The sequence below is a fragment of the Parus major genome, chromosome 18, assembly GCF_001522545.3.
Source record: "Parus major isolate Abel chromosome 18, Parus_major1.1, whole genome shotgun sequence".
In the NCBI taxonomy this organism is placed as follows: Eukaryota; Metazoa; Chordata; class Aves; order Passeriformes; family Paridae; genus Parus; species Parus major.
The window spans coordinates 7201032-7216290 of record NC_031786.1 but is presented as its reverse complement, the minus strand read 5'-3'; the positions used below and the strand labels follow the sequence as shown (position 1 = coordinate 7216290).

Genomic DNA, 15259 nt, shown 5'->3' with positions numbered 1-15259 from the left:
CTCCATTCCCGGGGAGCAGCAGGCGGTGCAGCCCCCCATCCCTGGGGGCGATGGTGCCCTCCATTCCCGGGGAGCAGCAGGCGGTGCAGCCCCCCCGTCCCGGGGCCGGGGACGCAGCGCAGCCCCCGCCGCTCCCGGCCCCGCCCACAATGGGCGTGGTCACCCCTGCCCCGCCCCTGGGCCGTTACTTGCTGCCCCTCCCCTGCCCTCCCCCTCCTGCCGGCCGCGCGCTCCCGCTCACCGGCGCCATGGCGGAACAGCCCGAGGAGGGGGCACCGGCACCGCCGGCACCGGCACCCCCGGCTCCCCCCTCCGCGCTGCCCCTCTCCGCCCCGCCGGGCGGCTCCCAGCGCCTCCTCTTCTCCCACGACCTGGTGTCGGGCCGCTACCGCGGCTCCGTGCGCTTCGGCCTGGTGCGCCTCATCCACGGCGAGGACTCGGAGGAGGACTCTGAGGAGGGCGGGCGCGGGACCGCGGCCGGCGGCGCCGCCAGCTCGGGCGGCTCTGAGTCGGGAGGCCCTGGCGCCGGCGGCGGGGAGGAGGGCCGCGCCAGCCCGCTGCGGCGGGGCTACGTGCGGGTGCAGTGGTACCCGGAGGGCATCAAGCAGCACGTCAAGGAGACCAAGGTAACCGGGGCGGGGGGCGGCCCGCGGCCTGCACGGGTCCGGGTCCCTCCCCGGGGGGGCTGGCGCCGGTTGCGAGACCGGGGCGCCGCCTTGGAGGCCTCCCGGGGCAGGGCCTGCACGGCCTGCGGGGCTGCGGGGTGGGCTGCGCTGGAAGCTCCCGAGCAGGAGGAGGTTGCTGCCCCGTTTTCCCCGTGACGCCCGTCCTTGCCCGCCCGTGCAGCGAGCGGCCGGAGCGGGGAAGGGGGACGGTGTTCTGGAGAGTGTGAAATCGCATTCTCTCCCTTCATCACGCTCCCTCGGGCAGCCCAGCATGGATGCTGCTGCTGCCTTGCGCTGAGGGCAGAGCACGGCTGCTCTGCTGAGGCAGTGGGACTTGCTGGCATAAGGAGAAGCGTGCCTGTGAAGGTGATTTGAGCGAACTTCCAGACATCTCTTACTTGCTGGAGTTGTAGGCCAGTGCCTCAGCCTTTATTGCACAGTGTCGTCATCGCCTGTTCTGGGGGAGTCAGCATTCGAGCAGGGAAAACACCCCTGGATAAAGATTTCAGCAGGAAGCAAACACGGTTTGGATCTGCCCTTGTTTACGTGAGCATTTACCCCTTGCTAATGAGGCACACGTAAATCTGTGGCATCTTAATTATATCTGACGAGCCACAAGGTGTAAGTCTGCGTTGGAATATTCCCATTTCCCAAAGTTGGGCTGGCTGGGGTTTTAACCCAGGCTGACTGACAGTTCAGAGACAAAAGCGGGCGAGGGGGGCACTGTAATCGAGCACAAAGGGGCTGCCAGGGATGGGCGTTGCACTGAACAGAACGGGTGCCTGCACTGTCCCTGCAGGGTCCCCCTGCTCCTCTGGGCTGGCAGTGCGAAGCAGGAGGCTTCTGGAGAACCGTCTGCTTTGCTGTTTCAGAAACGGCCCCACACGCCGCAGGAGGGAGGGGAGACAGAGGAAGAAAGGTGTGTTGCAGTCCTAAAGGCATCGCTAGGATTGCCAGTGCTACAGAATGAGCTAAATTTAGGTGGTAGTGTCATTAGACACGTGACTGCATGGAGATAAGGAAAATGAAAACAGGTATTCTGAAAAGATACTGCTACATGATGTATTGCTACCTTAAAAAGAAAAAGCCTCTCTTCTCTAAAAAAAAACACTCCATAATTCAATCACTGCAGCCTTCCAGTAAAATCTTTGTGTGTTGTTGCAGCAAAAATTTGTCCCAAGTTGAGTTTGGTTTTCAGCATCTAAACAAAGCCACCTCCATTTAGGTGAGTAAACACAGATTTAGTTGGTGCTGCTGGGTTCCCAAATCCAGAAGTGTTAGCTCTGACTTCAGTCACTTGGTAACTGCACCCATTGCAGTGTTAGAAAAAGCATGAGGAGGATCAGAAATCAAAGACAGTTATGTAAATAAACAGTCTGTCTTCCCTTTTAGTGCTGCTGCCTTGGTGTAGGTGCCTTTACCATGCGGGTAATGGACCCTGGGGAGAAGTTTCCTGAGTGCTTGAGAAATTTAGGTGTACTTCTATTGATTTTTTTTTTTAATTGGAAAGCTGCCCACTAACCAAATTGAGAAGCATTGTGTACAGTCTGCACTGCAGTTTGGGATTGCTGAAAACAAACCTGATGCCACTGGAAGCATGCAGTAGGACTGATCATGGTTTTGTGGCTATAATTGGGTTTTTTAGCTGTCTGCTGACCCAGCTCCTTTTGGGTTCCCCTTTTGGGTATGTGAGAACCAGCCAGGTAAGCCTGACATGCTTGTCATTGTCATGCTGGGAGGGGTACAAACCATAGGCATTATATATGGTTACCCTGGGTCTGAGGTTTGTTGGCTTTTTGGTGCTGTTACCAGGTACATCTTTTGGCCATGCCTGACTCTCTAGCATCTTTTGCTTGTGAGAGTTTTATTTGACATCCTTAAAACATTAACCTGTCCTGGTGGCAGCTAAGCCATGGACTCCAGAGGATGCTCGTTGCACTCTTTTATTTTCCTTAAATCTGAAATGGGAAGAAGGTAAAGGTGCTCTTGGGTCCAGGGCTTTTGTCTATTTAGTGTATCAGATCCTGATTTTACACAGAAAGCTGGCTGCCTCTCTATCTCCTGTTTGTCAAGTGCTTCAGGATCTGGGAATCCTGGTGTGTGTGTTGTATAGAGCTAGTGTGGTAATCGAGGGACAAATAAAGTTGTTGGAAATTTTGGGTCCAGTGAAACAGCACCTTTGGCTTCCAGTGCAAAGGTCAAAATCAACTTTCTGTACCCAATTATATCCTCAAGCTTTCCTGTCTTTTCTTGGACAGTTTGGGTTTTTTCTATGTAGGTTGTCCAGTCATTTTTGCAGTTGGTTCTGGAAGTTCAACGCTTGCTGTTGCTCTTTGCTGTTGGGAATGGTAGGCAGAATGCCACTTAAACCCAGGCACACAATTACTGATGTTAATCAGGAATAGAAACTTTCTCTTGAGATAGAGCTTAGCAGTTGGTGCAAAACCTGACCAGCTCATCCAAGAATTGTATATGTGTGCACAGTTCCTGCCTTTGGTTCCCCTGTTGATAGTCATTAGCAGCATAACAATGATGTGAATAAAGAAGAGCCAGGATTTCTTTCTCTCCGGCTTCAAGTGCTCCTTTCCTGCTGTCCATGGTCATATCACCCATTTAAGACACTGGGAAATCACTGTTGCTGAGTACTGTAAAACCTAAGCAGATCTGGAAGGAGAAAGCTTCCCATTCCAAATATATTTGCCATCCATGACTTGCCTGACCCAGCAAATCTGCAGAGCAGTTTCTCTGGCTGGATAAAGCTGCATCTCTGGATGTAATTTGGAAGGCAGATTTGGAAGTACTATGAACTGCTGTGAACACTTGATGCTTTTTCCAGCAAATTATCAGGAGTACTTGGGTCCCATCTGAATTGTAATTTCAGGATCTCTCTGCTGTAGCTCAGCATTCCTACTGCACACTTGAGCTGCCTTTGGGAACTTTATGGAAATGCTTAAACATACTAGGTATTAGTGAGGCTCTGGGGACTTTAAAATGCTGTTGCCCTTCCTCCTGCTTCTCCCCTGAAAGCCTCAGAGCTCTCTGCCACCTTTAATTTTCACAAAGCCTGGGCAAGGCAGATAGGCTTCTTGTGCAGCTGGGGGAAATGGAAAGTGCAGGTGTTGTGTTTCAGCACCTTATCTGAAGGCCTTCAGCCAGCCAGGCCTCCCGAGTTCCCTGTGCCTGCCTCTGGGAGTGAGGGCTTGGTGTGATGCTGTGATACACAGGCAGTGCTGGCTGATGTAGGGACCATTGCAGCACCTCAGGTTTGCCCTAAGAGTCCAGGTGCAATTTTAAAAAAGTTCTTATCAGACTTTTTTGTAAAGTCTAGAATACAATTTAGTTTGAATTACTCTCTTACCTCATTCAGCTCTACTTTGGAAACGGATTCAGACTATCAGGACTCCTCAGACATAAGCTGGTGGCTGATAAACTCATCACCTGAAAATTACCTGATGCTATCTCCAAAAGGCTCTCCATGAATTCAGCTCTGCTTCATCCCACACAGACCTGTTCTTTTCCACCCTTTGCTCCTGTAATTTCCTGACCTCCAGATATTGGGTCATGGATCTCATACAAGGTCACAGGAGAAGTTTTTGAAGATCCTCAAAGTCTGTGTTCTCCCTGTGTCCGTTCATGGCCATTCTGAGCCCTCACTGCTGGGATCCCAGCCCACAAGCATGTGCCCTTCAGATGTTAATCCTAGTTGGTGACTCTGCAACTTATTTACAACTGAGGCAGGAAAACAGCCTTAAAAATCTTCCATCTTCAAACCTGGCAAAGTGTTGGCCATGTGGAAGTGCAGTGATGCAGTGTGGGTACATTGGGCAGGTGAAGAGGGATAGCAGGATCCTTTTCTGGGCCGTGAGGAAATGCTGGCCACAGTGCCAAACTCTGGTTCTGTTGCAGCACACAAATTCCATACCCATAAACTATTAATAGTGGGTTTTACTGCATGAGGAAGCTGTACCTAACCCTCTTCTTGCATCTGACATTTCAGTTAGTCTCCCAGGGGGTTCTCTGAAACCACCTGATGTTTGTAGCTGTTAGAGACAGAAGAGAAAAGGCTTACTGGAATTTTTGCAGTTCTGCATAATACAGAACCAATTAATGTGCGACCTTTCCATCCTGTAAGTATCCATTGCAAGGTTAGGTACCCTTGGGTCAATTCCCTGTTTTACTTTGATTTGTTTGGCTCTTCTGATAGAGACTTGGGGATCATCATTAATATTTTACTGCAAAAGTGGAATCCGGCACAATTCACAGTGTGGAAGTCTCAGGAGTACTAAATATTGTACATTGTTACTGCTTTGTGTACTGTGTGCAGAGTGAATTGGTAATTTAGGAGTTGAAAGTGGCCATCTGGGCTAAGCCATTTATTATAATTATTCTAAATGTAGACAGGAGTGTTATTTTTAAAATGGACGAAGCTTGTCCTCGAGCAAGCAGTGTTTGTGATGTGCTCTCTTCCAAGGTGTGCTCCCTTTCAGTGTGCTGCTATAGCTTAAAAAAAACCCAGACTAAATTAGTAATGCTTTTAGGACTAGTAAACAAACTAATGTGCACTAAAAGCTTTAGAGGGAATCAATCAATGCCAGTGACAGGCTCTGAAATACCTGTGTGGATGAGACATTTTGCTGCAGCTTTCTCATGTGAGTTTATTTGCTGATGCAATGCAGCTCCAGTTCAGACTTTGGCAAAAAAGGGACTTCAAGTACTTTTATTAATTTTCTTTTTTTGGCTGAAGATTCTTTATTGAAGTTAAATAGCAGTAGCTTTGACAGATGGTTTTTGGGACAAGGTCTTGCTTGCCTGTGGTAGCTGTCCGCTGTTCCTCTCCTCTCTTCAGGGGAAAGACATTATTTTTAATGTTCAACATCTGTGTTGGTGTGGGAAATAATTGGTGTTTAGAAAACTGAAAGCCACTTCTCCTTTGACTGTTTAATTGCTTGGGGGATTTCAAAGGCTCAGAAGGTGATGACACCTTCCTAACTGCTACTTAGGAAAACCCTGCCTCATTTTTTCCATTCTGCTGTTACCTCCCACCATGTGCAGAGTCTTTGCCCAAAGGGACCTGTGTTTAGGTCACCCTATGTACCTGATAATTTGAACTGAAATCCTTGTGCTTGCTTTTGAGGTTGGCAGTCCTGGCTTTCCTGGAACTGAGAGATGTGAGATGATGGCTTGGCTTCTGCTTTTTATGTAGTTCTCCAGAGTACTTGACCTGTGATTTGGCTCAAGGTACCTTGTGTACCTGGTGTGTCCCATTCCTAAGACCTTTAGACCTGTGGCAAGGTATAAGGATGCTAATTTCTAGAGAGAAAAAAAGCCTGGAGGGAGACTCCATGGTAATGTTTGGGCTTTCTTCCATTTGTTTTTAGGCTGCTAAATAGGAATGTGCACATTTATGTCTGAATCAAAAATATTCTGCTAATTTGAATTTGTGAAGTTAAACAAAAGTGATTTTTCTCTTAATGGCAACGTCCAGGGACTGGGATAGGGTTTTTTCGTTCTGAATGTTAAATGTTTCTGTGAAGGGAGCAGGAAACTTTGAGAAGTAATGATTGTTAGGGGTGATTAAAAACATCAAATATTTTGAACAGCATGCGATTTTGACAGTAAAGATGATAGGGATTGCTGATTACTGTAACAGCTGCAGCACTTTCAGATGTGCCCAAGTTTCAAGTTGACAGGTTTTTTTTAGCTTTAATGCTGTTTCTGGTCTGTGCTGACTGAATTTCAGAAGATCCTGTGCCTGTGGTGCTACGGAGCACACACAGCCCAGCTAGGTTGGGTTGGTGACTTAGAGACTCAGATGCATTTCTGGACAGAAAACATCTGTCCTGTGCATTTCAGGGTTACTGTTACCTCCCTTGTCTGACCAAAAGAAAGGGATGGAGTTATGTGTCTGCTGTGCTTTCTGCCCTGTGTTTGGGAGCACCTGGACTAGGCCATGGAAGAGACACAAGAGGAAAATGTGAAAATTTACTGGGCTCAAATCTTCAGCGTGTGGTGTAGATGGAAACAAATACGGCGGTGCTGGATGTGGATTTGATAAATATGTTGGATATGTGTGTATGCAGGAGAGGTAAAGGGAAGTACAGGTGATGTTATCTTTGTTTCCTGCCTTTAATTATAGTAAGGTTAAGCAACTTAATGGAGAGATAGATCCAATAAGTACCTGTAGATAGAATTTCTTCCTCTCACAGAATGACCTGTAGATCAAGGCCAAAACCATGGTTTGCAAGTGGGCAGATTTGAAGACTAAGAAATCTGTACCTCTGTACATCTTTTGGATTGCTTTTTAAAGAAATGGCATCACTTTTATTCAACCTTCTCCATTAGTCAGGTGCAGGCTGTACCAGAGAAACTCTGACCGCAGGGAGCTGCATTTCAGGTTACTGGGAAGAGTTAAGCTAAACAGCATTGATGCTTCTATACTGTGAGATAAGAGCATGCACCATGTACCTGTGGACCTGCTGGTCTAAAATTTAACAAATGAATAGTTATTGTGCAGAAGTGGTGTCTTAGACCAGTATCTCAGTGAGCCTCTGTAGTTTTGGTTGGGTGTTGGATTTGCTTGCTGTGTTGGCTGCTGGCATGGTATGAGGTTGCTTGGATATACAAGGTGGAAACCAAGATGCAAAATGCTTTTTGTGCACATATGTTGAGATCTTGAAAGTGGGACACATCAAGCTACACCATAAATAATCCATCCAGTTTTTCAAAGGGTTTGAACAACCAGCTCCCTGATTATGTATGTTGGATGCTCTAGGTAGGTAGGCTTCTTTGGGATTGCAAAGCTGGGGTTTTTTCCATGCTTTTGCCATTGTCTTTAAAATCATGACCTCTGTTTCTTTCCTCAACAGCTGATGCTGCTGCTCTCTGTGTGAAAGAATGGGCAGTGTGAAGGCTGTTGGCAGGAGGTGACACCAAGGACTTGCAGCAGAGCAGGCCAAGAGAGGACAGGAGCACTTGGTGTCTCACTGTAGCTTCCAGGCCAGGAAAAATTAAATTCACAGGAGTCATTAGGAACAAGGAAACCATGCTCAGCTCACATTTGCAGTGCTATCACTTCACAGCCTCTGGTTACAGCCTCTTGAGTTGAAGAGAAACTGTACAGCCATACCCTTGGTCCATTAAGCAGGATTGGTTTTGTACAGTAAAACGACAGCAGTGGTACCGTGTGGTTCTGTATTCAGCACACATCAGACACAGTCTCAGTGGTTTGCTCTTACTGCTGCCTGTAAAACCTTCAGCTTTTCTGCTTGTGAGAGAGGGGTTTGGAGACAGACAAGTGAAGAGGGCTACTTAATCACCAGCTGAAAAGATGAGGAGCTTAAGGCTTTTAACTATTTTTCTTAGCCCGGAGCTGGAAGTTCTGGTACCTTATTCCTGTGGAAGTGACTGGGTACAGTTGTCATTTGTCAGTGGATGATGAATCTTCTGCTTAGTAAAATACACTAATACGGTGAGCTGGAATTAGTTCCATCATGACTGATTTATTTTTTACCTACTTTTGAAAAGATGTAACTTCTTTGAGAATAAAAGAACTTTGCGTATGAATCATTTGGGTGTAAGAAATGGTGCTGCTTTTCTGCTGATAAAGGATACTTAGCAAATAAGTAGCACTTTTCATCTTCAAAGCATTTTCTGGGCTCTGATGTGGCAGTGGGGGTTGGAAAGGTGACAAAAACTTCCCTCAGGTGAATCTGGGTAGGACAGCCAGCATTAGTTCTGCCAGGTGATGTTTTCCTGGTGTGTGCTCAGTGCTTTCTCTATTTGATCATTTCCAGAGCTCAAGAGCATGAGCTTGCTCTGAAAAAACTTTTTGACATTCCTCAGTGCAGTTACAGCTAGAGATTTGTCTGGGAAAATTAATCTCAGGCAGAGCCACAATACATTGGTTATTTGACACATGTGTGAAATGGGATGCTTGGGAACTCATTACTTGGCATTAACTTAAGTTTGGTTTGGTTTCACTTATGTGAGGAGCTAAACTGAGTAACCCGGTGTTTTAAAAGTTAGTTTAGGTGTAAGTCTAGTGAGCTGGGGTTTTTTCAAGTGAGAAGTGTAGTCAGTGAAGAGAAGCTGAGATTAACTCTTGAGTTAGTTCATAGTAGTATTTCTAGAATCAAGTGGTTGTTTCAGACTTCTTGGCTCAAGATCTGTTTTTAGAGAACTGGTCCTCAGTCCTCAGTGAAATTGTTGGCAGCAGCCATCCTGAAAGAATTGCAGCTTGAGCAATACTGATCACCAAGGAACCTTTGTATTTTCCTTTACCCACATGGCACTAAAATGACTATTCTGCTTTACCTGCTGCTGGAGAGGATTCGGAGGTACCAGCAGTGTGAGGGGGCTGCTGCCCATCCCAAGTGTCCAGTGCTGCCTCTTCTCTCTGCCCTCACTCACATCTTTGCTTTTCAGTGTTTGGAGTGAGTGTGCAGAGAGCACTGCTTAATATTTTTGTTGAGAGTTGATGGGATTTCCAGCAGGGCCCTACTTGTCGTTTGGCTTTGCCCTTCTGTCTGCTTTTGAAGATGAAAGTCGAGGGTTTTTTCCTTCTTGGAAGGTGAGTTATGTATCTAATCCAAGTGAATAAATCTTCTGACTGTTGCAAGTAATATTTAGGCTTCAGTTCTAGCCTCTGAGTCCAAGTTCCTTGAAACAACATTAGTCTTGAGACAAAATAGCCACATTTGCTAAATTTAGTGTTACTACACAGTTGGATAACTGGCTGGAAATGATACATCATGAACCGCCTCTTCAGATTTGTTTTGTCCATAGCACATGCAACTTCTGTCAGAAGTCTTTTCTCTGTCCTTGTGCTGCAGGTTGTTGAAGTTATTCTGATTTCCCATGCTGTGGTACACACTTCTCACTTGTCTTAGTGAGCTGTCCATGGGTTCAGTTCAAAGCAGAAAGTGGGAGCAGGGAAGAGGGTGGAATCTCCATCCTTTAAAACTTGCTTTTGTGTTTTTTTTGTTTCTTAAAGTGTGCAGATGTGGATGATTCATTTGCTTCCTGTAAGGGGTGGTCTGGCCAACGTTTAAGTGTATTCCAAAGAGCTTAGGAAGCTCATCCTAGGTGTAGTAGTACATAATCACAGAACTTCCTCGACTGTGCATCTCTGTACATTCCTGAAATACAAGAAGGAAGAGAGCATCCTGTGGAATGCTACAGCAGGGAAGGCGACACTGTGCAGGAAGCACCAGCATTCCTGGCTGCTTAGTTTAGGAAGAAACTTAATGATGGTTTTCTTAATTCATTAACTGATACTTTTATCATCCTAATGTCAATGTTGTGGGATCTCACTTTGTGTTAGAATTGGACAAGCAGGTCCAGGGTGTATCATTGACTCAGTAACTAGTTTTTCACCCACAACATCTGACCTACATAGCTGATTTGGCTTTTTGGTGCTTTTGACTCTGGGGCCAGAAACTTCCTCTGTTTAGTTTTGTGTGGTGGTGGGGATTGTGCTGGTACATGATGGAGAAAAATGTCGTTTGGTTCACAAATGAAATCTGCCCTGTAATGGTAAAGTATAATGCAGGGTGACTTTATTGCAACAAAATGTGTGGGGCAGGAACTCCCTGTGAGCACTCGAGGCTGGTGCTGCTGAGGGCATCACTGCAGAAGCAGCCTGCTCTGTCTCTCAGAAATTCCATTAGAGAGTCAACTCTTTGCTTTGATTCCTTGAATCAGGAACCTGTCCCAGTCTGGATGAGAAAAGTTGTAATTTCTAGCATAAACATGCAAACAGCTTACACCCATCTCCTCTAGTAAAAAGCAAATCTAACTCCTAAATAGCTGCTTGTCTTTAAAAATGTGTTATTATTGTGCTGAAGCACAATTATTTTCTCCCTTTTCACCCTCAGACTGTATATCACTAACTTCCTTCCTGGAGAGGCTCTTTCCCTGCTGTTCCTGCAGCCCTTGTCCACACTTGCTCCAGCTTACACCCTGCTTTCTTCACCCAAGTTGGCTCTGGTGATCAACCTCAAGTGCCTTGTTGAATGCTTCTTTTCTGAGCCCAAGTGTTAGATGAAAACAATTTCCACATCAAGCACTCTTTGTATTTTACAGGAGTACAATGAGATCTACTCTTGTGTTTCTTGTTCTGTTGTGGAGCATAGAGAAAACTTAAATTATGGAAAAAAATATCACCAATATGGTAATTGCTCTGGTCACTTCAGTGAATGTGTAAACTCTTCAGTTAGAAGAGTCTTTCTGTTTTTTTTCAGTGTTGACACTTTGAACTTTGGAAGCAATCCAGGCTGAATTCCTGGCTTCCTCTTAATTGTGCTGTCTTTGTTCTTTCTTCTATTCTCAGTAACATAATTTAGTTAAATTGCCATCCATAGATATTGGTTACCATTTGAAATCTTATCTGCTTGTACAAAATCCTTAAAATAATTGTGATTCGAATTTCCTCTTATTTTAGTGTAGTGAATGCAGCCTGAGTGTGTGTGTTGCACTAATTCCTTCTACTCTGCTGCTTAATTGGCACTGGGTGCAAACACACCATGTGTATTCACACCTCAGGTCTCCCTCACAGGCCTGCTTTGGTTTCTTTTGTTAGTGCCCCACACAGTTGATTTCTCTTGAGCTCCAGCAGTCTGTGATTAGCATACATACAGCTGTGCAGGGCAGCTCTGGAGGAAATGCTCTTATCTGAGAGCTCCCAAAGCTGCCATGCTCGCTCTAAAGTCAGTGCTGCAAACAGGGAGCTGCAAAAGCATTTTTTTTCCCTTCAGTGATTTTGACAGATTGGAAACTGGCAGTGCTGGAAACCCACCCAGCCTGTTGGATTTGACAAGCAGTGTTTGACTTTGACCATGGTCAGTTGGATAGAGAGGTCTCAGCACCCACCCTAGCTGTGATTGTAACTACAGAGTGCACTTTACTGTCCTGGTGACTGACAAGATCCGTAACTTTCTCTTGTGATAATCTCTTCTAATCTGGGAGTGATGAGTGCTTGCTCTCTGGAGAGCTGTGATGAGAAATGAAGGGACTGAAAAATCATCTTTGAAGGTGGTGTTTGTAGGGCAGTTTCCCATCTCTGTACTCCTGTACCTATGTCTGAATGAGTGTTGTGCTCTTGTACTGCTGAGAGGGCAACAAACTCAGGGTGGAGAGTTCCTTTCCAGAACTGGCATCTTTGTGGCTGCTTGCTGCTGTTGGGACTAGCAAGCCATTCTATAAAAGCCTTTATGAGCAATCTTAGAACTCTGCTGTGTGTCTCCTTTCTGCTTCTTGGTGCTGGCAGCAAACTAAGCACCCCAAAAGCTAAAAAGTCCATGATACTTGTCCTGGAAAGCAGCCTAAGGAGTCTTTATGAAATGCCAGTTGTTCCTGTTAGTGCTGCTATCTTAGCCCACCTTTAGCACAGTTCAGGTTGCCTGCCTCTGATCTGCACTGCTGGCAATGCTTGAATAAAGTCTTAAAACAAAAGATCGAGGATTAGAGGCAAAATTATATTCAGAGCATCATTGGCCACCTTGTGTATTCAACCAGGCATGGTAGAAAAGACACCAAATTGCAGTTCTCAAGTATTTGCTAGTTGGGCTCTTGGCTCAGCTGGTTCCTGCTGTGCTGTAAGAGGATCAAGTACTGCTGCTGTACACCAAAGTTTATTGTTGTAGCAGGTTGTTTTTTTGTAGCTTTCTTTGATTTTGATACCATTTGGCTGCTTCAGAGCTCCTGAAGTGTTCATGACCTTTGATTAGGTTTAGTTTTCTCACCACACCTGGAGAGACTCAAAGACCCTTTCTCTTCACATCTCTTATCTTTGCTATTTTCATTGTTCTTTGGGAATTGAGTTATTCAGGGCAATAGCATGTTCATTGCTCCTGAGAGTGGTCCCTACCCTGCACTGGATGGCTGGCAGGGCATCCATTTGCCCTCTCAATTTTCCAGTTTCATCAGGAAAAGATACCTAGATATTCTCAAAATGCTTAACAGATTAATTATAACACTCTAGCCTGGGAGTGTTTCATCTGAACTGAGGAGTGATGTTGAGCTGAACTTTTGGGTTTTCCTGCTAGTGAACAATGCTGGTATTTGAGCTAAAAGAGCATTTCTCCTCTTCCCCCCCACCCCAATTGCTTTAGGGTGTATAAAAATGAAGCAGGATTATCTGTGTTCTAAAGAAGAATAGAACAAAGTATGTTTCTTCTGTTCTCATGGAATGAGGCTCCAGGAGGAACATTGAAGGTTAGTATGTGCTGTGTGCATACCTAGTGCTGCTACTTCAGCTTAGTCTCATCCAAACAGTGCCTTTTTCTCCTGCTTTCAGGAAAACCAGGCACCTGCCATGTTCAGCTACAGTGTGATTTAGCAAAGTGGCAAATCTTCATTAGAGACCAGGAAGAGCTTTTAATCAGAAATGACAACATACAGTCTGTGATTTACACCCAGGCCTCAAGTGATGGGTGAAATCACCCTTCTCAACACCCACCTTGCTATAAATAGCTGTTTTCACTAGGGGCAGGTGCTACTGAAATGTCACTTGGGTGAAATCTGAGTGATGTGTTGAGTGTGTGTCAGAGCTGAGAGAGGCATTGTCTTTGTTGGATGTATTGAAACGTGTGTGTCTCTGCCAAGAGATGTTGTAATGGTGAGATAGATATCGATCAGAGCTACTCTTGAAGTGTTTTGAAACCCTAATACTTCCTTGAATCATCTCAGTGCTCCATTCACAAAAGCTGTTGTTAAAATGTCATGCTGTTAGGTATGTCTTGGTTTTATCCCACCCTATTCCGCCACCATAAGGGATATTTTTTCAGGAAACTCTAGACTTTTTCAGTTCCCTACTTTTGTGCATATCACAAGGGGTTATTTTGTCCCCATTGTTATGAACAGAAGTGTTGTTTGAGTGCCCAGACAGTCAGTAACATCTGGCAGTCTGCTTTTTGGTGGAGTGTTAAGTATCTTCACAGTTCTGTTTTTATAATTGTCCTCTGAAAGAGTGAGCCATGGTGACTTTCCTAATGGAATATTTATCTGTCACATGCTGTCTCTGCAGTGTTGTTGTGGGACTATACTTTTGACACTGACAGTTCCTGCAAGAGGAAAATTAGTTTGTCTTGATCTATCCATTCAGCTCTGGAGTGTTTCTTGAACTTTGTAGAAGGGTCTGGGATGGGTACATGTGGTAGAAGAAAAATGGGACTCAATTGCAAATTGCCATTATTACAATCAGTTTTTGAGATGAAATCTACCAATTGTCACTTGGTCTTGAGATGAGAGCAGCAGCTTCTTTTTAAACTTCATTGATGTCCTTTTCTAAAAGCTACTTTATGAAAAACATCTCTTGCTAGATGAAATAGATTTGGGACTTCTGAATTGCAGGCTTTCATTTTAAGCAGACTTCAGATCTTTGGGCTGTTCCTGTTCAAAAGGTGCATGACACTTAAATGCTTTAACACTGAGGCTCCTGAGCACCTGGCTGGAGAAACTTCCAAAACTTTTGGAAACCCAAAGCCCATGGAAGTTATCCCTGTGTTGCCCTGCTTTTGGCTGTCAAGGAGGATTTTAGTGCAGAAGCCTGTGGGTAATGGCATTGTGGTGACTATGTAACCCTGAAAAGGATCTGGAGCATGGTGGTGGCAGACTCAAGCACTGATGGGCAAGTGTGTACCACACCTCTGTATAAATGATTTTCAGTAACTCCTATTTTTGTCTTACATCTATCTCAGCGTGGTCTGACTGAGAGCTGTAAAGGGCTCTGAACTTGGGGCTGAAGCAGGATGTAAGTTGTACAGAGTGAGGGTTCCTACTGGCACACAGCTGGATTTGGGAGCTTTGTTTCATTTCCCCAAGTTTGGCAAGCGTGATGGAGAAGTTTTAGAGTAGATGTGATGCTGAACAGCACCAGGAACCTGAGAAGTGCTGGTGCTGCAGTGAGGGGGGTGGATATCGTAGAACTGGTGTCTGTGGTGCTGGGTCTTGCTGGAGAGTGAGACTCAGGTCTGTCCTGTCTTAGGGAGCCTGGATTTGGATGTGGTCTGGCTGCCAGACCACTGCCCTAGTGCAAAGTTCTTTTCACTGACATTTCCCAGACAGTGTCTCAGAAGAGGTGCACAAAAAAAGGAAGGTGTTTATACCATGAAAAAGGAAAGGATGTGCTTGTTTCCTTCCAATTACAGGGAACTTTAAGCCTGTTTTCTCCTTAGTTTTTTCTGTTTGGAGTGATACGAACCAGAGGAAACATCGTGGGGTTTTCTTCATCTGTGATTTTCTTACCCCGCCCTGTTGATCTCATATCGGTTAAAATCTGAGACCTATTTCTGTGCACCATAATCCTTGTTGTTTTGTGACAGTTTATTGTATGCACATTCTGTGTGCATCTCCTGCTCTTAACTGCTTAGTGTGTACCAAAGCAGGAGTTATTTTTACTGCTGTCAGTGGTGTTGAGCTTTGCAGCACTGGGCGTATCCTGTTCTGCATCCTGCATCCACAGAGCAAGCAGCCTTTAGAGGAATCAGGGACTTGTACTGCTGCTGGTGATGGAGAGGGCAGAAAAAACATGAGGTTCAGCTTGTTAAAACTGTTGGATTTTTGAATATCTGAAATTGATATGGGATTGAAAAACA

The 15259-nt window shown here is 45.4% G+C and overlaps 1 protein-coding gene across 1 annotated transcript in view; it reads left to right on the top strand.

Annotated features, from left to right (window-relative positions):
• Nucleotides 1–210: 210 nt before the first annotated feature.
• UBE2O (ubiquitin conjugating enzyme E2 O) overlaps nt 211–15259 on the top strand; it is a 61589-nt gene continuing 46540 nt past the window's right edge. Inside the window, exon 1 of the mRNA XM_015646009.3 lies at nt 211–626. Coding sequence (XP_015501495.1) covers nt 249–626 — 378 coding nt within the window. The 5' untranslated portion in view covers nt 211–248. The remainder of the gene's footprint in view (nt 627–15259) is intronic.